The 23900-nt window shown below is 39.8% G+C and overlaps 5 protein-coding genes across 9 annotated transcripts in view; all 5 read right to left on the reverse strand.

The window, feature by feature from the left end:
* LOC144034703 (F-box only protein 15-like) overlaps positions 1–1962 on the reverse strand; it is a 37590-nt gene extending 35628 nt beyond the window's left edge. For 2 of the 4 annotated variants that reach the window (XM_077543656.1, XM_077543659.1), the window contains exons 1-2: positions 1755–1962; positions 1488–1626 (exon numbers count right to left, since the gene is read on the reverse strand). The gene's annotated coding sequence lies outside the window, so the exon portion shown is untranslated. The remainder of the gene's footprint in view (positions 1–1487; positions 1627–1754) is intronic. The other 2 variants (XM_077543658.1, XM_077543657.1) reach the window with 2 other exon arrangements.
* A 1945-nt stretch (positions 1963–3907) lies between these two features.
* On the reverse strand, positions 3908–6408 carry ifng1 (interferon gamma 1). Its single transcript, XM_077543926.1, has 4 exons — positions 6247–6408; positions 6065–6136; positions 5020–5268; positions 3908–4060 (listed from the first exon to the last, which is right to left on the reverse strand). The coding sequence occupies exons 1-4, from the start codon at positions 6364–6366 to the stop codon at positions 3908–3910; spliced, it is 594 nt and encodes a 197-aa protein (XP_077400052.1). The 5' UTR covers positions 6367–6408.
* Positions 6409–7958: 1550 nt separating this feature from the next.
* On the reverse strand, positions 7959–10632 carry LOC144035481 (uncharacterized). The gene is made up of 4 exons (XM_077545204.1): positions 9577–10632; positions 8885–8956; positions 8543–8776; positions 7959–8222 (listed from the first exon to the last, which is right to left on the reverse strand). Exons 1-4 carry the CDS (start codon positions 9694–9696, stop codon positions 8109–8111), a joined length of 540 nt encoding a protein of 179 aa, XP_077401330.1. The 5' UTR covers positions 9697–10632; the 3' UTR covers positions 7959–8108.
* Positions 10633–12935: 2303 nt separating this feature from the next.
* Positions 12936–15760, reverse strand: il22 (interleukin 22). Its single transcript, XM_077543262.1, has 5 exons — positions 15081–15760; positions 14187–14249; positions 13947–14096; positions 13692–13751; positions 12936–13170 (listed from the first exon to the last, which is right to left on the reverse strand). Exons 1-5 carry the CDS (start codon positions 15255–15257, stop codon positions 13093–13095), a joined length of 528 nt encoding a protein of 175 aa, XP_077399388.1. The 5' UTR covers positions 15258–15760; the 3' UTR covers positions 12936–13092.
* mdm1 (Mdm1 nuclear protein) lies at positions 15104–23558 on the reverse strand. 2 transcript variants are annotated; one of them, XM_077543259.1, is made up of 15 exons: positions 23292–23558; positions 22632–22719; positions 22470–22553; positions 22193–22392; positions 20381–20599; positions 20193–20302; positions 19996–20062; positions 17797–18020; positions 17538–17734; positions 17391–17437; positions 17155–17320; positions 17018–17080; positions 15890–16519; positions 15767–15815; positions 15104–15250 (listed from the first exon to the last, which is right to left on the reverse strand). In XM_077543259.1, exons 1-13 carry the CDS (start codon positions 23301–23303, stop codon positions 16410–16412), a joined length of 1587 nt encoding a protein of 528 aa, XP_077399385.1. In that variant the 5' UTR covers positions 23304–23558; the 3' UTR covers positions 15104–15250; positions 15767–15815; positions 15890–16409. The 2 variants fall into 2 exon arrangements, with proteins under 2 accessions (XP_077399385.1, XP_077399384.1); XM_077543258.1 differs by having other exon boundaries at positions 15767–16519.
* Positions 23559–23900: the final 342 nt, after the last annotated feature.

Consider the following 23900-nt stretch of genomic DNA (forward strand, 5'->3'; position numbering starts at 1 on the left):
GTGTGTGTGTGTGTGTGCGTGTGTGCGTGTGTGCGTACGCGGTTTCAGATTTGTGAGAGGCCAGAGTTCAATTTATTTACAGCAAGTGTCTTCATCACACACATGTGCGAGCGTGTGCGACCGTCTTTATTAGCAATTCATGTTGTACATGCACGATTGTGTCTTAATGCAGCCCCCGAAAATAATATTTTAATCATTTATTATGTATACAGAATATTATATCTTAACATTTAGAGGATAAGGTGATATTGTCATCTTAACAAAACGGAACATATTTTTCCACTCAAACATATATTGTCCACTGCAGCTAGCTGGAGTTTACTGTCCCAATGACTTCAATAAAAAGTCTCAATTAAATTCAGCGCTGATTTTAAAACTGACAGAGTTGACACAAACACAGGACACAACTTTGATAGTAGATTTTTTTTTTTTGTATTTGAAGTTCACTTTGTGCATTGTTTTATGAATTAATAACCTTTTTTTTTTTTGTTAAAATACATATATTACCAAACTTGTGAAGTTTGTTGAACGTTTTTTAGGCGTTTCAATATTGTGAAATCTTGTAGAGGGCAGATTGAATATCATATATCTCCTGATGCAGACCAAACAATCAAATTCACACACACACACACACACAAAAGTTAAACATAGATTATATATTACTTTCATATACAGTACATAATTCCTTCAACTATTTAAGCATGTTAATTTGGATGAATCTATTGATTTTTAATATACCCGGTAAATTAAACTTTCTCATATGTATGACATGTTTTGTCTCAACTCTAAGGAATCTGTGAAATCTTTAAATACTTATAGTCACTAAATACCACTTTTAAACACAAGAGCAGTCAGTTAAAAATATAGATGAGCACAATATATTCAGTGTTTGGTTCAGTTTATGCGCTTTCGGAAGAAAAAAGAAAATTGGCTTAATTTCAAAAAGGCATATTGGTTTACATTTAATCAAATGTTGACATTGCAGCATTTCAAGACAGAAACTATTTCATTTTTCTCAGGCTAAGCACTGTATTTGAGCATGTACAATTTTCACTTTTTATTAACTAACTCTTAATTTGAAACACAACCCTGCTTTTATTTCATAAATTAAAGAAAATTACACAAATGTGCTCATAAATTAGATTACCTGGACAGGATTGTAAGATGTTCATAGAATTGTATTTTTTTTTTTTTAAATCACAAAATCACATATTGACTGTCATGCATTATATATATGTTCACATCAGTGCTACTTGACATAAAAAAAAATGCTAAAAGGTCTGGACTGAAAAAAATAGGTACTGATTAAAAGCAGATTCAACAACTAGACTACTTAAAATGAAATATACCACAATAAATAATTTGATATTATACGGGCATTTCATTTAAGAAATGTTTCTCAGACTGCACCTCCCTAATTTCAGTTGAATATCCCTTATGTAAATGTTGATTTACGGCATAAAAATATTTCAAAGTGTTTGCACTTACCAAAAAAGGTGAGCTCGAGGGCAACATAAATGACGTCCCTTTGAACACTTGACAGCAGCGAGAACTACAGTCAATCATGTGCTGCCATCTAGTGTACAAAATATGTCACTGCAGCATCCTGCCAGCAGAATGTTCCTCCTGACATACAAGCATTCAAATGACTTGTTAACACAGTGCTACATTACTTGGCACTTTATTTGTGGCGTCAACATTGTTATTTGGACAATACTATAATTTATAGGAGGAGGTGACCTGTGTTAACTTACGTATGCTAGCAGTCCCACTAGGATGCAGTCAAGTCTGTAATGTTCACCAAAAGTCTCAACTGCAGCTCAACTGTTTTTCAAACTCGTCCAGTTGTCAGGCTTTTTAACGTTTCTTGTTAAAACAAAAAAAATCGAGTTGTCAGTGTACTGTAGAGTTTTGAATTGACGAGTTGGAAAGCTGCTCAAGATGGCGCCTGTTCATTTTCAATTTGCCGCTAAAGTTTTGTTTACCGAGCTGTTCTTCTTCTGTGGTTTTTAATGGCGGTTGAGTAACCAGCTTAATTTTGGTGCATTACATACAGCCAACAACTGGACTGGAGTGTAAAACGGAGTACAGAAACATATACCTACCAACTTAGTAACAAGTACATTTTTATAGCACAAAATTAACTTTATATAAAATACAAGCAGCATTGCACGTCAAATACAAGATGACTGCCATTTAATCACACGCAGTTGTCTTTGTACAGTGGTTCATTTCGTGTCCACCAGATGTCAGCAAAATACAACCTGCGTAGCATAACACAACACAACGTATGCAAAACAAAACAATGCACACTCGAAACAAACACAACACATCAATAGCACCCACAGAGAACACAAACTACATAAACGCAACACGTAAAAAATACAACACAGCACACACATACATTTACAACACAAACAACACATCATAACACACACAACACAATACAACGAAACACAACACACACATAACAAGCTCCATAATAAAAATGTCATGTTGAACGTTTCAATAAAAAAGTGCCACGTTGTGTAATACACACACACACACACACACACACACACACACACACACACACACACACACACGCACACACACACACACACACACACACACACACACACGCACGCACACACGCACACACACACACACACACACACACACGCACACACACACACGACATAATACAGCAACACAGCAGACTACAGGCACGATAATCGAAATGCTATTGTCAATTTGATGGTTTTGTAAAGTGAACGAGTGCATACATGACAACGATGATCTTAATTTGTCACCTGTGACGTGCTTGTGGAGTTCCCCTTGTCACCGTGCCCGACCTCCTTTGCTTTTACTTTAATATTAGTGAAGTAGGGGCGGGGAGGGAAAGAATGTGCATTGTGCATCATGATGTCTTGCTGCGTTTTCCGGTCACCAATGTCATCTTCTTTTCACGGCAACATTGACACTTACATTTCCGTGCCACATTTTTTTTTTTAGGTTGAGAGGGCACCAAAATAAGTGGTAGTATAAAAGTATTTCCATATGCTGTCAAATATGATTACAAATCAAATAAATATTCCACATCGTCTGAATGTCTGACACATTTTTTAGAGATGCAACAAGTTGTTTCCTTTTCCTGTGCCCGCTGCTGACTCACAGCGAAACACACACAAGCAACGACGAAGGTGGAGGAACCTTTAACTCTCGGCTTCTCTCTCTCCATCATGTCACGGGTTGGTTTATCGCGGTTGCAGCCGCCCCCAAATAAACCGAGCAGCACACCAAGCTGTGGTTAAAGTTAAATGTGTGTGTTTCATTTATGGGATTTGACAAAGCATTCACCTAACATCACCTCTAAAATTAAAACTTAACCTAGCCAGTTAAAACTTAACCTAGCCGGTTAGATAATATTTTCAAACCTGAGCTAAGCTTCTGTTAAAGGGAATTTGACTTAACTCCAATTAATTTTGGAGTAGGTTTCGTTTTAACAAGTTTTTTTTATTTATTCTATGGGCAGACCATTTTGCTTCAAAAATCAACATTCCAGACTTGACACTTTCACATTTTCATCACTTGTTCTTTGGACCTAAGCGCGCGGGCTGCGATGTCACTTCCTGTGAGGCATCTTCTTGTAAGTGTCCAGGAAGCCGCCTCCTCTCACAAAAAATGATCCCCACCAAGCCGGTGGAAATGTTTTCATTGTTCTTCTAAGAAGTCCAAGTGCGTGTTTCCCCTCCACTCTGCTTACTTTCGTTTTTGTGGAAGTGGTAATGAAGAATGGCAACAGCCAATAAAATCGTAACATCTTTATTATGTGCCAATCAATAAATAGCTCATAAATAATCACAAATAAAGCTTTAAATAGCATAATAAATATCTAGGTGCGCGATGTGTGTTGTAATAAATAAAGTCAAACATGATTTTGTGGTTGGCGGCGGCGGCGGCGTGTCGTTTGCCTTCGGCGCCGGTGAAGTGGCGGGATGCTCTCGCCCAATGAGCTGGCCTCTTCATACAGCCAGGGGAGCTCCCACAATGCTTTGCTCTGGACCACCAGGTTGTCCATCTGGAGGAGGAAAAGAGGCTGGAGTTACATCACAGCAGAGGAGACCAAGGCTAAAGGGCATGTCAGGTCACGTGTGCTTAGGGTCATGGGTAATATTTGATTTTTAAAACGGATGACTACTCGAAATAGTTCAAATGTGTTTTGGAAAAAAAAAATCACACACAAAAAAATGATTACAATTTTATATTTTGAGTATCACTTAAAAATGTTTTTTTTTTTTTTTCAAATCAATAATTATTATTTTTTCCATTCTGTAATTTCTAAGGAATTTCATTGTAATTAATTCAGTAAATGTGTAAAAACAAAACAAAAACAGTAAAATAATAAACTTTTTTTCATATTACATTTTACAATAAACTGATTATATAAATTAAGAAATAAATTCAATAAAATAAATACTCTTTCTCAATGTATAATAAAATCCTCATTTTTATCATCAATTATGGGGAAAAAAATATATTTAATTGCAAAAACACCAATTATTTAATAACATGCAGTTCATGTAAAGTAAAGGTAAATTCCACTGATTGTCATATCCAACCTGCCTGGTTCTCAATTTTTTTCTAAGTCAACCAATCTTCGAAATATTTTCAAAGTGCCACCTCTGGAGCCTCTGCAGCGGGGGCTCTCGCCTGCCATACCCGACATAGGAGCGCTATGGGCGGCCTCCCTGTATCATCGTAGCTTAAAATGATAATAATAATAATAATAATAATAATTATAATAAATTAAGTTTATCAGCGGCTTTTAAGACACCCAAGGACACTTTACAGGGTGTAGAGGAAGCTAAACTAAAACAGTGAAAAACAAACCCCCAAAAATTGGGCAGAAAATATTTTAAAAAGGCATAAAATCAATACAATAAGAAGGACAAACTGGAAGGAAACATTAGATGGCATAATAAGTTGTATGTAGTTGATTTTAATGACCGAATATTGAAAAGAAGGTCGGCAATATACCTGAAGGTCTCGGATCTTGTGCAGCCAGTCAAGAAGTTTGTCCTGCGATTGATATCGGCGCTTCCTCAGATCCTGCACGCGCTTCAGCAAATAGTACAGATGGGCCCGGGCGGCCATGTTCGACCCAGGATCGCAGTCGGCGGAGTGGTCGACGGGCGTTGGCACCGTTGGGCCTGGCAGCCGCTTCAACATGCGCCCCAGCAGCTCCTCGTACGTCTGCAGCACCGCCGACATCAGCATGGCCTTCGCCTGAAGCACACGACAATCAATTGTGAGTCAGTGAATCCTAATTTTGAAAATTGCATTGTACGACATTGCCATGCATGTTGGTTTAAATTGGATTCATCGTCAATAATCAGCAGCGTTACACAGTAAAATGGAAACAATAAATGGTGGGAATTCCGATTATTAGCATCTGAGAATGAAATAAATATACCAGCATCAACTATACTGTACATGAATAGACACCATGTATTCAGGAAGGTAGTCAACAGCAAAATAAGAATGCAATCAATAAACAGTTGAGAAAAAAAAGAAACAAAAAGCAGCAAGAATAGTCAGTAGCGACTAAACGCACGCATAACATAAAATGACCCACAGACATTTTGTTTTTCTGAGTTGTTGTGCGACAATGTTGTCACAATGCTGAACAAGCTAAGCTAAGCTAATGTAACGCATTGTTTGCCAGTGTGTGTTTTTATTTACTTGTAATTGACATATATTTGTTAAGTGAATGATTATTTTTGGTTTTGTATTTGAGTTACACCTCAGGTGTTTTGTGTACTGCGCATGTCATGAGCCGAAAAGAGAGAGAGGTGTAACCGAGCGAGCCTCGTTCGTTCGTTCGTTCGAGAGAGAGAGAGAGAGAGAGAGAGAGAGAGAGAGAGAGAGAGAGAGAGAGAGAGAGAGAGAGAGAGAGAGAGAGAGAGAGAGAGAGAGAGAGAGAGAGAGAGAGAGAGAGAGAGAGAGAGAGAGAGAGAGAGCCTGGAGAAACCACAGCAACATCTTAGGGTTACACTAAGATCGGCTAACAATGTATTTTTACCTCCATTTTGGTGCCCAGGATTTCTCTGGAGAAGACGGGACGGCCGTTAAAACGTTCTTTTGGCGGGATCTTCTGCAAACACAAACACACACACACACAATAAAATTAAGTTGTCAGTCATGAAAAAGCAACAAGGTGAGTCCATTAAGAGTCCAATTTAGAGCATGTGTGTGTGTACTCACATAAAGTTGCAGTAGGTTCTGAATGGTTCTGTTCATCTTCAAGGGCACATGAGAGGTCCTGACTCGACAGAAACACAAGTACACGCACACTCCAAGCATCGCTCTCGCCATGGCAACCATCCTCAACTCTTTGTGTGTGTGTTGCAGGTCCAATTCCCAAACCGGACCTTGACTTGGTGCCGGTAGAGCTGCCGATGTGAAGAAGTGTTGCCTTGTCGGCGACGTCTCGCATTTAAAAGATAGCACGCTTACACTTGCTCACGCACACACATTGTGATGATTTAAGTGTGAAAATGTGGTTGAGAATTTCCTTTAAATCACCAAAGTTCACAGAAAGACAAAGTGAGGGGTCTCCCACACGCACCACCTACAACCACACAATGCACAACAGACATGATATATACACAGGTGTGTGTCTGTGTGCGTGTGTTGGACTCGAAACAAAAAGGAAGTGATGAGGTTTAGAAGAACTTCTCTTGAATTTCTTGCGATTCCATTCGAGCAATTGCGCGAATGCTAATGCTAACACACTGAAGACGCAAAGTTCCAAATGTTATCTGGATGTTGGGTTAGCAATTAGCGCGGTATGCTAATGCTAATATGCTAAACCCAGACAGCATTTTTCGGACATTCGTGTTAGTTGCAGCAAAAGGTGTCTAAAATTAGCTTGGACTCGCAGTCAGATGGCAGCCATCTTGCGTTGCCACAGTTACTCAATTTCTGTGCATGTTTGACGCCAGGATCCCTGTATGGGGTCATTTCAGGCTCTCAAAGAATTAAGTGACAGTTCTGACAACATGATGCAGACGACTCTTTCAGTAGCACTCGGAATATAGGCTACTTTATGAGAGAAAATTGATCACGCGTTCTTCCTGATGTAATGTGCATGTAGCGTTTCTGCCAGAATTATTGGTACAACTGTATGCCAAACGGCGTGGAATTTTTTTGAAATTGAAATTGAAAATACCGGGCACTAGTCGGAGTTAGGCACGCTTAGCGAATAGCAACACAAGATGGCCGCCGGTGATTTGACTTCTCACTATGGCGAGTAGGCAGCATAAGAAGTCCAGGTTATTTGTAGGCATACGTGTAGAAATTAGCTCTGCATGCTAATGCTAACAAGCTAAACTCATGCAATGTTTCACACATTCAAACGGGAGCTGCGTTACTAACTCTGGCTGTTAGCTTAGCAATTAGCTCTGCATCCTAATGCTAATCCTAACACGCTAAGTACCATGTGGTGTGCAAAATGTGATGACATGAAGCCGATTTAGCAACTTTAGCTTAGCATAGCATCTGCTTCAGTCATGCGGTTGTTTTGTTCGATTTTTTTTTTTAATTTAGTGTGTGTTTTGAAGCTAATTGTAATGATCATCTGTGTTTGTCTTATGTATCGATGGCAATATATATATATTTTTAAAGATTCCCAAGGTGATTTCCACAAATACGCTTCCGTAGATTTCAACCTTAAACATAATTTCAAATAAAGTATCAAGGAGAACATGCATCATGCAGCAGTGGGAAGACCCAAAAAGTCCCTTAGAGTACAAGGGAAATTTCTCACAGGTTAAAGTGCACACGACATCATCACTGAGTCATAGGTTGTCAAAGAGAAACTGGCAGAAATGGAGAAATGTAAAATGAGTGACATCACTGCTTTCAAGGAAACGTCAAGGCGCAAACTTGAATTTTGGACATGTGCTTTTATTTAAATGAAGCGCCACAAAAAAATAAATACAATGAAGATGAAAGAACCAATCAACAATGTTTCTGTTGCTTCCCCTAACAAGAATAAATTAAAGTACAGGATGGGATTAAATAAAGGTATAAATTAGAAGACGAATAAAAGGCGAAAAAATGGTTCACGGTGAGGCCTTGGTGGGTGGGGCCACAGCGCGAGAGCCAATCACAGTTGCCATGTTGTACACTTCCAGGAACTGAGAGAGCGCCCTCTTCTGGAACAACACGTCATCCACCTGCACACACGCACAAATTTTGTCTTATATTTTTCGAGATGAATTTTAAGATATGTATTACATTATTTATTTTTTTCATCACGTAATTTTATTTTAAATGATTGTTATTTTTGTAGCTTTTATTTTGATTATTAATTTGCCAAATTATTTTCATTTAACTTTTAAATATGTTAATTATTTTATCAAGTACTAAGATGTGTGTATACATATGGTACACATGTTTTTTTCATTTTCCTATATTATTGTTCATACATATATTAGCAATCATTTAAAAATGTAACCTTTTGATTTAAAAAAAATAATAATTCCGTAGGCCTCACCTTGAGTTGCGTGAGCTTCTGGAAGACTTTACTGGTGTCGGGGCAGCGCGGACGTGCCAGGATGGCGTTCAGGTGGCGCAGCTTTTTGGTCAGCTGGCTGACATTGTGCCTCAAGCGCTCCCGCCTGCCGTCGTCGGGTATGTCCGTCAGCAAGGTGGCGTTGTTCAGGATGCTGTCCAATATGCGCACGTAGACCTCCAACGCCGACTTGATCAGATTGACCGCCTCTCGGTTCTGCGGGGAGCGGAAAACAAATGTGTCAGCGCTGAGGCCCGCCACCCGATGACCTCGGGTTCGATTCTCCGATGAAACCGGTCTCCGTGTTTGGGTTTTTATTCTTACCTGACACGCTTTGATGCTCTTGATGACATCGTCGAAGGGAGGATGAGTGCTGATGTTCACGCTCTTCAGATCCTGATAACACACAATACTTGTAAACATGCTGAAACACGCTGCATGTGAACATACATGAGGCAACACACAAAAAAAATCATAAAAAACATTCATGCTGACACACATGCAAGAGAGTGCCAGGAGAAAAAAATATATATTTCCATTATACTCATTAACTGCCATTGACGGTTATAGACGTCAAAAATTCATTTGAGCTATTTCTATTAGTTTAACATTTTTCCCCACTTTTGTTAACAAGAGTATCAAAAACTAAAATTTTTGTATTGTACATTTAGAACAGATATAAAATTTGTGATTAATCGTGAGTTAACTAGTAAAGTCATGCAATTAATTATGATTAAAAAATTTAATTGTAATTAATCGCATGACTTCACTAGCTAACTCACTATTAATTAATGAAAGTCGTCCAGGTCCTGGAGAGACAACACGGCCCCAGACCACTATTATGATGTTCACATGCTGAGACTCAGAAAATGTGAGCATGCTGAAACTCAGAAATATACACGAGTTGCCTGAAAAAACACACAACATGCTGAAAAATACAAACAAATGATGGCAGTAAAAGTCGAATGAAGTGAAGTGACTCTAAGCATGATCCCTGATGGACGCCATCAGCTCACCACATCTCTGGAGATGTCCTCCAGGATTTTCCTGAGTTCGGGGTGCGGGTCCACGGGATTGGCCTGTGCCACCAGAGCACCCAGCAGGACCAGTAGACCCAGACGACACGGGGACGACATGACGGCGAGGCGAGTGACCAAAGACGAGAGGCGGGTGCTGTGAGAGACGAGAGACGAATGACGAGCCCTGAGAGACGGCGACGGGTTTTCAGGTCAATTTGCTGAGCGCCGCTCGCATCTTTTATACACGTCTTTTGCTTCATTGTGGTCTGTGGCCGCTCGCAGCAAACACCAGAATCTTCCTCTGAATTATGCTTCTGCTCAGAAACGCACGCACACGCACACACGCACACACACACACACACACACACACTTGTAGGGCCTTCCTTGATGGCATTTCCACTCACCTTCATCTTGGGGAGGACACTCCCGGGTCACCGTGGTTTTCATCAGTTTTCGCGGAAGCCTCAGGTCCAGGATGACGTGTGCGCGTGTGTGGTTCCAAAAAGTTTTGTCAAGACCCAAAACTCTGAGACAGTATTGACCCATTGATATGTGTGTGTGCATGCATGTGACTTTGTGTGTGTATGTGATGCAAGTAAACTTATGCTAAGATGCTAGTTAGTACCAATATGTGTGTGTACATGATTGTGCATATGAGCATAACAAGTAAAGCTATGCTAAGCTACTAGTTAGTGAGCGTCCCATTGTGGGTGTGTGCGTGCGTGTGCTGCTAAATGGCTAAAGGCTAAAGAGGCCACAAGGCGGACAGCTGAGCTACTTTCAGCGGCCGCAACGCCAACTTTGTTTCCACAGAAAGTCCAAAAAAGGCTTCATGAATCATTATTTCTTTTTCCACCTGTTTTCTTCACTCTATCGCTTTTTTTCTACTTCCATCATATACTTCATGTCAGATGACCCATCAATAAATTGTTATATAAACACACACACGCGCAGTCGAGCGTTGACCGATGTACTTTGTGAGTTGTCCTTGCTGAAGTTGAACTCATTCACTGCCATCGACGGCTATAGACGTCAAAAATTCATTTGAACAATTTCTATTCGTTTATCATTTTTCCACTTTTGTTAACAAGAGCATGAAAACCTAGAATTCTTTTTATTGTACATTTAGAACAGATAGAACATAACAGTCATGCGATTAATTACAATAAAAAAAAAAATCACCTGACGTCCCTATTTTAATCATCTTTTTTTTTTTTAAATCGTGTCAGGCAATTTACATTTTTGATGGTAATTAACTGCATGACTTCAATAGTTAACTCACGATTAATCACAAATTTTATATCTGTTTTGAATGTACAATAAAAAAAATATATTCTAGGTTTTCATACTCTTGTTAACAAAAGTGGAAAACATGTTAAACTAATAGAAATAGTTCAAATGAATTTTTGACGTCTATAGCCGTCAATGGCAGTGAATGAGTTAATGACCCAGACTGCTCGTTAAACGCCCCCCCCCCCCCATGAAAATAAATAAATGTCACGTTTTAATGTTACCAGTTTGACACTTAAAGTTATTTTTGTGTCTTTTAAATCACAATGACCAGCCACATAAATATGCTTCTCTTCTATAATACTTTGATCCAATGATTTTTTTTTTCTATTGCAGCAACAACAAAAAAAGTCCGATCAGCTCGAGTCAGTCTCATAACAAGATTCTTTTCCCATGATTTACATTCCAGGGATTTTTCATTCTTCTTTTCTACTATTTCTATTGCTGGATTATGGAAATTAATTTCAATTCCAAAATTCAATTCAATTATTATTTACATATACAATCCAAACGCGTTTTTAAAAAAAATTTTTTTTTACTCGGTTTGGTTTCATCGTACAAAGCGAGCATAGGAGTCCAAATGTTATGAACAGAAACGTTATATGTTACTGTCTTCCAAACACCGCAACAGTGGTTTGTGGTGGGGCTTGAAGTGCACGTTTGTGTGTGTGTGTGTGTGTTAGGAGGGCTAAACGTATAACAATCATTAAAGTGACAAGTGTATAAAATTTTCATTTCGAACCACACACATTATGGTGACCACAATTCGTAAGCCTACCACAAGTTCTTATTTTGCGTGAGAGAACGAGCATCTCATTTGAGCGATGGCAACTTAGCAGCCCAGTGCGACCTCGGCGAGCGACACCGAAAAACCAAGCAAGCCGGATTCAGCCGGAGCGGATAACAGTGGCTAGCGTCGGTTAGTCGGAGCCATAGGCCGGAGTGGCTAACGAGCGGCTAGCGGAGAAGCTAGTAAAAGCTTCCGAGGGCAAAGCAGAAGGTAATAAAGCATCGGGAGCCCGAATCACAGGATGCGGTAACGACTACCTTCAGGCCCCAGCTGTGAAAGTTAATGGGCGGTCAACCTATTGGGCCCAATACTCGAATCAAAACTACGTCAATGGCGCGCCTAATATTGAGCTGTGCCTTTTGTGTGCAACAAGTTCCAAAATCTAAATGCTGTTGTGTGACTTCTGTGTGAGAATATTTCCGCGGACAGAGTCAACTGAAAGATGGCGTCTTCTGAATACCATTTTTGGCTACTCTAACCACCTCAGGGAGCTGCACCTGACATATTTCCTTTTGTTGTTGTACATGATAGTTTCAAAAACACAGTGTTAAGGGAGATTTTTATTTATTTATGAGGATCCACCACAGAAGATAATTTATAAAATAAATTTTTGACAAGGTGCTTTTTTATTGCGACACACATATACTGTATTTATGGTTCTAACTTCTAAGTATGCACAGCAGAAAACGAGGCAGGTATTATTAATTAATACAAATTTGGGAGGTCATAAATGTCCTTTCTTTCAAGAAAACCAAAAATAAACAAACACAGCAAAAATAATATGTGCTGCTGTGACATTGTTTGCTTGTGTCGTTCTAGCTGATGGCCAATAGAGGGCGATGTTGCCCGCGAATGACGTTTGAGTTGACACGTGGAATTAGAACAAGAGCAAGTAAAACGTCACATATTTTGACATGAATTCATTAAGACATTAATGAGGAAGATGAAGATGCCGTTTCAAAGAAAAAGATGAGGATGGGAGCTCGGGATAACACAGCAGTGCCTACATAATAGAGCAAATGACTGTGTGTTCACCTGTGTGACATCATCTAGTCATGTGATCTGACACAAAGAGGAAAGATCTAATTTCTCACACACCCACTACAATGGATATTAGTGGGTGTTCTGGCCCTTTAATGCACACAGACATAAACACATGGTAAAAAAAAAAAAGTGCACACACAGACGCAACTCAACACAAAAAGGCGTAACGGCCCTTTAAAAAAGTACCCTAACACTGCCAGCCTTCCCGATTGGCCAAAACAAGACAGTAGTCTTTTTGTTGTTGTTGTTGAAAGAAGCAAAGTTTATTTGAGTCTCAATACTGTAACACACGTCTCCATGATAACAGACAAATAAATAGTAAGTCAAAGATTAAATAAGCCAATAAATAAAGTTGATGTTGTTGTTCGTGCACGTCAGTGGGTGGCGCTCTAGCACGTTTCGTGCAGATACGTGAAGAGAATGTCAACCTCGCTAAGCGCCTTGTTCAGGGCGCGCCCACTGTCCATCTACAAAAGACCCAAATACAAATTTTAAGTTACTAATCAGCAACCGTTTCTTTTTCATTGTCTTTACATTCTTTAAAAACACACAAACACACACAAAAAAAACAAAGTAGATTTCTTAGTATTTCAAGCCGCTGTGAAATTGCATGTTTTAGCCCAGCTGCCACGTCATTGGCAGGTGAGGGGGCATGACTGTGTAAATCAGCTCCACTGTGACATCACAATCTGAATGGAGAAAGGCTTGATAATTAAAAATAATAAATAGATGAGTTAATTGTTCTATTTTCATTTCCCTGTGTCCATTTTGCCGAATATGTCCCCTAGAAATGCTGACAGGCACCCTTTTTATATGAATTTATTATCATTATTTTTATTTTTGGGGGGGGAAGTTTGGTAAAAAATAATAAAAAATAATTTAGGAATTTTTATTCATTTATTTTAATTCGGGAAAAAATGTTTTGGGAAAATTCAGAAAAATCAAATTTGAAAAATGTTTGTGGTGTTTTTTGTGATGTTAAGTTTACCATGGCCAGCTTGTTGCGGAACTGCACGGCGTGCTGGTGGTCTTGGTAGTGTGTCACATTCTGGAGGGACAAAAGGTCAAAAACACAATTTTCCAACAGTAGACCTCACACCACAAAATCATTCCAAAAATCATCTGACAACATTACCCTTGAAAATGACCAACTTAGCACTAAGCATGTACGATTCAAAACCAGTCAACAAAGAGACAAAGATGCGTGGACACAAGGACAAGCGGACAGAAAGACGCCACTCACACATCCGCGCCTCTGGAGGTCGTCGCTGGCTTTGCTGAGGTCGCTGTGCAGCTGGTGCATTTTGGGATGCTGGTTGTCAACGTGATTGAAGATGTTGTTCAGGTAGAAGTCCAGGATGTTGGCGTGCAGGCAGCAGATGGTTATGTGGTCCTTTCGGGAAGGGAAGGTAGGAGAAGTTCAGGAAAGGTCAAATCAGGTAAGACACCTTGAGGAGTTGAGGAGTTTGAATTTGGCGCTTACTCTCGCATTGGCCTCGACGTTCAGTCTGATGTTGGACTCGTCCTCCGTCTCAGACCTCTGAGCCTGAAGAAGGACACATTAAGAATATACATAAACACGGTAACACGTCATATTAATAAAATGCTCATCAGGAATGTCATAAACACATTAACTCATTCATTGCCATTGACGGCTATAAAGGTCAAAAATTCATTTGAACTATTTCTATTAGTTTAACATTTTTTCCCCACTTTTGTTAACCAGAGTATGAAAACCTAGAATTTTTTATTGTACATTTAGAACAGATATGAAATTTGTAATCAATCGCGAGTTATCTACTTTAGTCATGCGATTAATTACAATTAAAACCTTAATCGCCCGACGCCCCGAATTTTTAATAATATGGTCTTTCTTTGTTTTTTCTAATTCATTCACTGCCGTTGACGGCTATAAACGTCAAAAATTAATTTGAACTATTTCTATTAGTTTAACATGTTTCCACTTTTGTTTACAAGAGTATGAAAACCTAGATATTCTTTTATTGTAAATTTAGAACAAATATACAATTTGTGATTAATCGTGAGTTAACTACTGAAGTCATGGGATCAATTACAATTTAAAAAAATTGTATCACCTCTTGCCCCTAATTTTTAATAATCTTTTTTTTTTTAATGAATTTATGACAGTGAGTTAATAGTACACGTCACATTAGCATGTTCACGTCGCATTAGCATGTTTATATCCCAATAACACATTAAGATGTCACATTAAAAACAAATCTACGTTATGCTCACATTTTGCAATAATAGCATATTTGTCACAATAATTACACTTAAACATGTCGCTGAAAACGTCGCATTAACACATTCACAACGTAACAATAATAACAACACGTTCCTATGTCAGGTAACTTACGTGCAGCGAGACTTCCTTTGCAGCCAGGAATGTGTCTCGATTCCTCAAAACACTGCTGCGCGTCGGATGGACGGGCCCCGCCTCCCCCTGGTGGACGCAGCCAATCAGGAGAAGCGTCAGCACGCCGGCGCCAAGATGGCGGAGGGAGACGAACGCGGTGGTGCCGACGGCTTTCATGATGATGATGATGAAAAAAATGAAGAGTTGACGAGGTGAGGGGCAAATGCGCTGATGATGTGACCCGAGCGCACACGTTGCATTTTATACACACAAAGCCTCCGCCCCCCCACAAGAAAATAGGACAAGCAAAAAACCCCAACACACACACACACACACACACACACACACAAGGTCAATGTGTTTACTGTCACCTGGAGGAAATGAAGTGTCAGTCAAAAAAGTGTGACAACAAATAATGTTTGTTATTAATCTGGACTAGTGACATCAATTCCTCATTTGTAGTATGTGTGTTTTGTATGTAAGAGTGAGTTAATGTGTGGCGGAGGTAATATAAATGTTTACCTGGCATGTTTGACACGCGTCACTGTCAATTAATGAAGCCCATAATTACATGACATAAATGCAGCGTGATGATAATGATGATGATCATTATCGCCATCATCATCATCTTCTCAAATGTGACGTCACGGACGACAAACAAATCGTAAAACAATCAATCAACGTACCTTCCGTGGGACTTTGATTTCGTCACACGACAGGAAGTGACGTCACGAGCTGGCCAGAAAAAGGCAGTATTTGCTGATGAGGGCTAACAGGAAGTGATGTCATCCGGTGGACTTTCTACTCACCTGCTCGCATTCGTGTCCCAAAAACAATTAGTGAAAAGGAAACAATAGGATTGAAAGTGTAAGCAATGAGAATTAAATCATGAGAATTAGAATTGAGAATTAGAGTAATTAAATAAAATTAAAAAAGAGAGAAGTACAAAGAATTGAGAATTTGTGTAATTAAAAGTAATAATAAAAATATAAGTGAAAGAGTAAATAATTAGAACGCAAGCCTGGATAAGAGTAAAAGAAAAATAGAAATGAAAGAATAAGAATTAAAGTACAAATAATGAAAATTAAAGAATGAATAGCAATAAAAGTATAAAATAGAATTAAAGTGTAAAAAAAACAAGAATTAAAGAAAGGCTAAGAATGAAAGTGTCCAGCAAAAGAATAAAAAAAAAAAAAACTTTTTGAGAGTGAAATAAAAAGAATGAAAGATTTAAAAACAAAAAAATGAAAGCAGAACGAATACGAATAAGAGGTTAATTTAACGAGTCCAAGTCAAAGCACATCTGAGGTTGCTTTCCGTGGCGACGGCTCAGTTCCCCCCCCAGAATTCCCGTCGCCTCCTCTGCGCTCGCTCTAGCACGGCCGCCGCCGCCGAGCATGACGCCAAGGAGTGGCTCGACATGACCGACAGACGCTCATCTAGTCGAAAAAGGACCGGATGCCACAGTTAGTACCAAAACAAAATCATTCGCACATTCCTTAATCACAACGGTGGCAATATTTATATACTAGACGTGGATAGTGCCACTAAAAATCCCAAAATCGAACGCAAGGACTGTAAACAGTTTTTGTCGCAATTAAATGGACAATGCGCAACCGGTGCTAATTTTGTGAGCCTGTTAATGGCATTAGCCATTATGTGTTAGCATTAGGCTAGAACGGCAGAATTATGTTGTTGTTGTGACACAATGTGAGTTAACTTAACGTTAATGCATTTAATTATAATTTCCCCCAACAAATAATCATGGGTAATTTTAAAGAAAGACAATAAAAATAAATAAATAAAAGACATATAAAATAAATTGCATGAAATTAATCGCAAAATTTCTATTCTTCTAATTTCTAGTTTGTAAAATGGCCACAAGACAGTGGATAGCAACAGAATCTGCCAAGAAAAACAAGAGAAAGATGAGTCACCTTCGTCAGAACAGAAGTAGCTTGTAGAACCTGGATGCGACCGGAACCTGAGGCCCAGCTCACCTGTCCACATGCACACACACACACGTGTGCCATCATCATGACAAATGATCGATTGATTGACTGACTGGACTTACCGTTGTGTTGGAATTCCGCGTGCCTCAGCCGTCCTCGGATGACGTGTATTAGGGGCGGGGCCGAGCTCCGCTTGGTCACGATTGGTCGGCACTGCAAAACTGAGCCGGGCCAGCGGACGTGGGCGGAGCTACAAGGCGGCGCCTCTTTAGGAGTATGCGCAAGCCTCTGCACATGCACAGACTGGGTTATCAATTTGTCAATTTGCCAATCAGTTTCAAGTGATCAAATTGATTACCTGAAAAGCTTCTTCTGAATTGGATCTGCCCACCAGGATGGCGCCCCCTGTTGGAAACACACGCGTCAGACAACGCAAGCGATTCTGCTTGTTTAGCTTCCGTATGTTGCACCTGTGACAGGCGTGCGTGTTTGTGTATGTGTGTACCATAGACAGGTGTGGTGACATCAAGATGCGTCCTACGAAGTGGCCTACTGTCCATCTCAGGAGTGGGCGAGCGTCCCACGCGTTCATCACCCTCATCCTCGTATTCTTTTGCCACCCAGGCCGTCTTGCAACCTGTGGGCGGAGCCAGTGACCGGCTGTGGGCGGGGCTTGCCGGTCCAGAGGAAGAAGTGGAGCAGCTGCGGAGAGGTGACACAAGTGGGATGACGAGGTCACGTCGTGCTTAAGGTCATGGGCTCACCTGGCGAGGTCCAGAGCCTCCACGAAGGGAGGACTGTGGGAGTCTGAGGTGGGAATGCAGGGGTCCGGGGCGGGGCGGGGGCTGGGAGTGTCGCTGCTGCCGTCACTGCTGGGCTCCCACAGGTAGTTGTGCTGGGACCTGAGCTGGCTCAGGTGCTGACTGGAGAAGTTGGTCCCCCACCCCCGCTGGCGGTACCACGAGGCCTTCTGCCTCAACAGTGCCGCCTGTACACACACACACACACACACACACAAAACACACCTGTCAAAGGTATACACACAACCAGTGTGTGTGTGTGCAAGTGTGTGTGTCCCTGCCAGCGTGTGACGGATGTGACCCAAATGAAGAAGAAGAAGCGGTTCTGAGAAGTGAGTCAGCGCTTTGAAGGCTCAAAAAGAGTTCTGGTAAAAACCAAGCGTGACCTCCATGACCCCGATGCACATTTGCAAGCCGCACAGCAACAGGAAGTCAACATATGTCACTTTCTGTTGAGGCGGCTTTGGCAGAGGAGGACTTTTTATCAGGTACACCTGAGGATTGGAATATTCATCCATCCATCATTCAGCCGTACCTTGAAATTGTGTGAGATTTATCTAAAAAATATAACCGCAAACACACATTCAACAATTCACAAGCAGAACTGAAGTTAAAGGGCAGGTCAACCTTAAACATTTCTTTACAATAATATATTATATGTGACCTCACTAGTCTAAACATGACATTCTGACGAAGCATCTAAGGGGGCGGCCATTTTGCCACTTGCTGTCCACGGAAGATGACATCACATCAGGGCTCAGGCAACGACCAATCACAGCTCACCTGTTTTTTTGAAGCTGGGCTGTGATTGGTTGTTACCTGAGACCTGAGCAACTGTGATGTCATTTTCACTCGACAGAAAGTGGCAAAATAGCCGCCTTCTGATATTGATTAAAAAGTGCTGGATTTTGCTGCTTCACTCATATTTGTATTCCACAAATGCAATATTAACCAGAATACTGTATATAAAATAATTCGGCTGCATAGAACATATTATTGTCAGTATGTGCTGTCTATAATTTTATGTCATTAAAAAATATAGATATATTTAATAAAACTTAATTTTAGAGCAAAATTTTATGTCTGTTGTGTTTGTAAGTTGAGGACTAGCTGTGTGTATAATGCACGCAGCATTTACAGTATTTGGAGTGAGTTGTAAATAGTATTGTACAAATTATTGTACAGTATGTATTAAGTCCTGATTCTCCTTATTACGTTAAATCCCAAAAAAAAGTCTTCTGAACCATCAAAGGAGTTTTATTTTTTGTATATGGCCAAAAGCATTTTAGATGATATACATGATACAATAACAATCCATTTTTTTTGTCACAAGGCAGACCAAATAGGCAAATCATTTGTGATGTAAAATTCTTAAATGAAATTTCCCGTTGTGGTAATTTGACATCTTTGGCAGGTGATGCCTCAGGAGATGAATTGTAAATTTAAAGGGATCCTCAAAGTTTATTGGGGCTGAAGCCAAAATCACCTGTTGACATGTCAAACATCCTCAGCTTTTAAAGTGTTATAGTCTTTCATCAGTTGCTGAATGTTTAGGGTCAATATCTGCTTACTAAAGTACTGGTAGACATTTTTCTCAAAATGAAGGATTTCAAACCGGCAACATTGAAATTGCTGTTAACTTCGTCAATTTCTGAGGTAATGGATTAAAGAGGAGCAAGTGGAGAATTAGAATACATGAAAATCTCTCTTTTTTTTGCCTATCAGAGCCGATCACATACTTGTGTGAATAATTGAGACAAATCCCTCTCCGTGCTGATCCTTCAGTGCATGTTTGAGTGGTGAACGGACAAAGTTGAGAAAACTGCCGTTGTTTACGTTACGTTATGTATCTTTTGTGTTCTATGTTCATGTTCAAAGCACTTTTATACAGCTTGATTTTTAAAGTGCATTATAAATAAAATTTAGTTGAATTGAATACATGCATGTGTGTGTGCGTGCGTGCGTGTGTGTGTGTGTGCGCGTTTGTGCAGCTTCCCCGAAATCGACTGTTGTGGTTTGTTGCTTTCCGCACACGCCATTTCTCATGTTCTTGCGCTGACTCATCAAGTCACACAAGCTTAGCTTAGCAAATACGGCTAAGCTGGTTAGTTACGATGGTTAGCTAAGATGTTTAGATTTGGAGTCATGTGACCCCCAACTCACCTGAGGGGTTACATCCACACCTCCACGTAGGGGAGAAAGAAAGCTGGCTTCATATTCCGTCAGCTTCCTGTCACACATGGATGCACATATAATAGCGTATATTAGCAACACACAGGGACTATAACACACACACACCTGTAACACATACGTACAAAAATAGCGCACCAGCTACATTAGAACATAACACACGCACGCACCTGTGTCGTCGCTGAACCTGCGGATGGGCGGCGCCTTCCCACTCATTGGTGGAGTCAGCATGTTGTGGGTGGGGCATATTCTCAGACTCCTCCCTCATCTTCTGACTCCTCTGATTATACAATAGCAATGACATCATCACCATCGGCAACAACACTGGCATATTGTGTGCGCATGTGCGTGTACATACATTGCGTGTGTGGAAGAATGGAACTCTCGAGCGGCGTTCCAGATGTTTCCGCAGGCGGGGGCCACGAGGTGGAGACAGACCCTGGAAGCTGCGGCGGTACTCCGTTTCCATGGTGATAGGATGGCTCTGCGTTTCCATGGCGGCAAAGTGTGGTTTTGTTTCCGTGGCAACGGGCTGCATTTGAAAGGGAGAGGTTGCTCTTCTGCAGGGGCGTAGAATCTAGGACACAAACAAAGTTTAAAAATACAAATGCCTTTGTACAATAATACATTTTTAACTCATTGCTCGTTTTTATGCTAGAGCATACAGAAGGCTTTGATGCAGCCTCTCGACTGCAAAGAACAGTTGAAGAAATGGTAGTTATTAGGGGTTAGGGTTAAACGGCCAGCAGGTGGCAGCAGAGCAAAAGAGCTCAACCAGGGCCATGTTGAAAAAAAAAAAGCTCATTTAACCACAATTCTAAATAGATTTGTGAATAATTATGATACATAGTTATATTCTACTGCTAATTGCTACAAAATGGAGAGATTAAAGAAGAGACTCTAATCTTTCTTTTGGTAGGTTCCATGTTCTTATAGCAATAGAAAACAATAATCTGTGGGCCTTGCAAAATCTAAATCCAGTAAAACAGTGTGAAGGGGATTGCTTCTGTGAAAATGGCTGGGAGTGAATGACTTAAATAAAAAAAGTTATATAAACCTTTTTTTTTTTACATACACATTTATTTTGATCATGAAATAATAAATTACATTAGAAAATAAAACATTTCTCATTGTATTACTTATAATTAAAAATATCAACAAACAACATTTTTATTTTATTTATTATTTTTAAATCGCATGATTCATTATTCATTTAACAAAATAAGTAATTAATTCTGATTACAAATAAATTAAAATTGTCAAAATTTGAAAAATAAAAAAATATTTAATAGTAACATGATTGGGTTATTTTTTACGCTATTATTATTTTATTATTTACAGTTAATTATTATTACAGTCTTAAATGTATTTGTAAAATTGTTTGTTTTAATCACTAAATAATTTATTATGATTTTTTTTATTACATTTTTTTTAGTTAAATTTATATTTTCTTTACAATGGCATGTTCTATGAAGAGCCAGTAATAGATATTCTAATTCAAATTGCGTAAGTGGAATATGAGTTAATCAGCAAAATCCACCCGTTTTTGTCCATCTTAATGGGTGGCCATTTTACCACTTGCTGTCAACTGAAAATGACATCACAGTTGCTCAGGTCTCAGGTAACGACTAATCACATATTGTAAAGAAAATCTTTGGGTTGACTCACCCATTCTTGTTTAAATGGTGTTATTTATGATGATGTAATTAAAGAATATTTACTAATTCAGCTTAATTTCAAATACATTTTACAAGAGAATTTTCAATAGTAAAATAAATCAGTCAGTGTTTAAATTTCATTTAAATTTATGCCATTATATATACAGACTCATCTTACATGTGAAATTGTCTATTTTGATAAATAAATAAATAAAACAATTCATTATGATTTTTTAAATCATAATGTTTATAATATATTTACTCTTAATTAATCAATTATTTACTGACCTAAATATGTGTTCACTATATAGATCAAATTGTAAATTATTTACTAAATAAATCAGCCACTTATTATATCGTTCAAATAAATGACTAAAAAATGAATGCATCTATTTTAAATAATAAAGCACACCCATCAGGAAAGGGATAAATGACGGTATAGATGATCATGTGAAAAGTGAACATGTAGCGTGTAGCACTAGCGAATGCTGACATGGTGTACTGCAGCTTACCTGTTGTGCTGTCAGAAGAGGTGACCGAGCGACCGTGGCATTCCTTGCCAACGCCTCTGCTTGCTTGGTGCATAAATCTTCACGTCCCAATCTTGATCCCGGTCCTGGTTCCGGTTCTTCGGATCTCGGCCCTGCCGGTGGATCAGTCCCGGGAAGACCTGTTGTACGTTTGCAGTGCTGGTTCTTGTCCTTCTTGCAAGCTGAGGGCAGATGCGTAGCATAATTAGCATCGTTAGTATCAGTTGGCCTATATATAACATGTGGTGAGCATTTGGACCTGCACGGGGTGCCACGCTGTGAGCCTGTGGGTGAGGCAGGCTGGATCTCCTCTCATGATCAAGTTTGTCTTTCCTGCTCCGAGCTGATTGGACAAAAATGAAAAGAGGGTCAAAGGTCATCAAGCATGCATCATATATTGGTTTTGTCCAATCACGCTTACCTTTGTGGTGAGTGCAGCATCCAGCCAATGAGACACCCCGCTGTGGAGAAACGCTCCGAGAACGTCCATAACTCCTCTCGTATTCACTCTGACAAACCACATTAACATTAAAAATACGGGAATGGTCGCCAGGTACTGTCAGGGCACATACAGACCAGGGACTGCTCCAGGATTTTTCTCTCCCGGTGCTAAAGGGGGGCTTGAGTGATACAAAGTGGGGCTGAGAAAATCATTTACAAATATATTTGTGAATATTAAATGAACTGCTGGAGGGACTGAAATAGCACCATCCCTGCAGACCAACAATGGACTGGTCAATTGCAAATTTTAGGGCATAAATAGACAAACAATTTACTGACTGGCTGACTGTCATTCACTGGTCATCAATAAACAAGCAATGGACTGGTCAATGGCCAGTCAATGTAAAAAAATAGCGCGACTGGTGACGTAATTTCTACGAGTCCGTGTTTAGAAAGCAGCAGCAGCGGGAAAGAAAAAAAAGCCGCGGCAGGGATGCAAGTTGAAGTAGCTACCAATTCTCTAGTATCAATTTAAAAAACGAGTCAATGCTTTGATAAACACTCTTCTTAACAGCAAGCTAATTACCTGGGCAGCATGCTATTTTATCCATGCTAACAGCTAAGCTAATCATTATCTTACCTTGATCGTCATGACGTTTCCGGCGACAAGAGAACGTGTCGGCGGGCGTCCTCGTCCGTCAACTTGGCAACCACAAGTTGTTTTACGTGTAGGAGCGAAACGAAACAACAATAACGCTAACAATAATGAAAGGAACAAAAGGTCGCAACGGCCTCAAGTTGAGGGGCTCACCTTCGGCAAAAAGACGCCGCCGCCACCGTTTCCATGGCAGCAGACGGATATGCGCATGCGCACAGACTCCAAGAAGAGACGAGTTTTTAATCCGCTTTGCAGAAAAACTACAAAACGTGTTGCACAAGTGTGTGTACTGCTGCAACTGTCTTGTACTCTGTGTAGTGCACTGCAGTGTGTACTATATTTAAGTGCGTTTTACATTTGTGTTTACTACAACTATCTTTTGCACTCAATGTGTACTATAGTATGTAATGTGTGCTATATGTATCATGCATACTACATCTTTATATTTGTATATTTATGTATGTTACGGGAAAGCCACAATGTCACCTTGCTGTTAAAAAATGGCACCACTTTTATTCATTTAAGGCTTTTGAAATTTTGACTTTACATTTGGCTTCAACCCCCCTCCCCATCCTCCCAACAAACGCACAC

This window comes from Vanacampus margaritifer, chromosome 15, assembly GCF_051991255.1.
Source record: "Vanacampus margaritifer isolate UIUO_Vmar chromosome 15, RoL_Vmar_1.0, whole genome shotgun sequence".
Lineage (NCBI taxonomy): Eukaryota > Metazoa > Chordata > Actinopteri > Syngnathiformes > Syngnathidae > Vanacampus > Vanacampus margaritifer.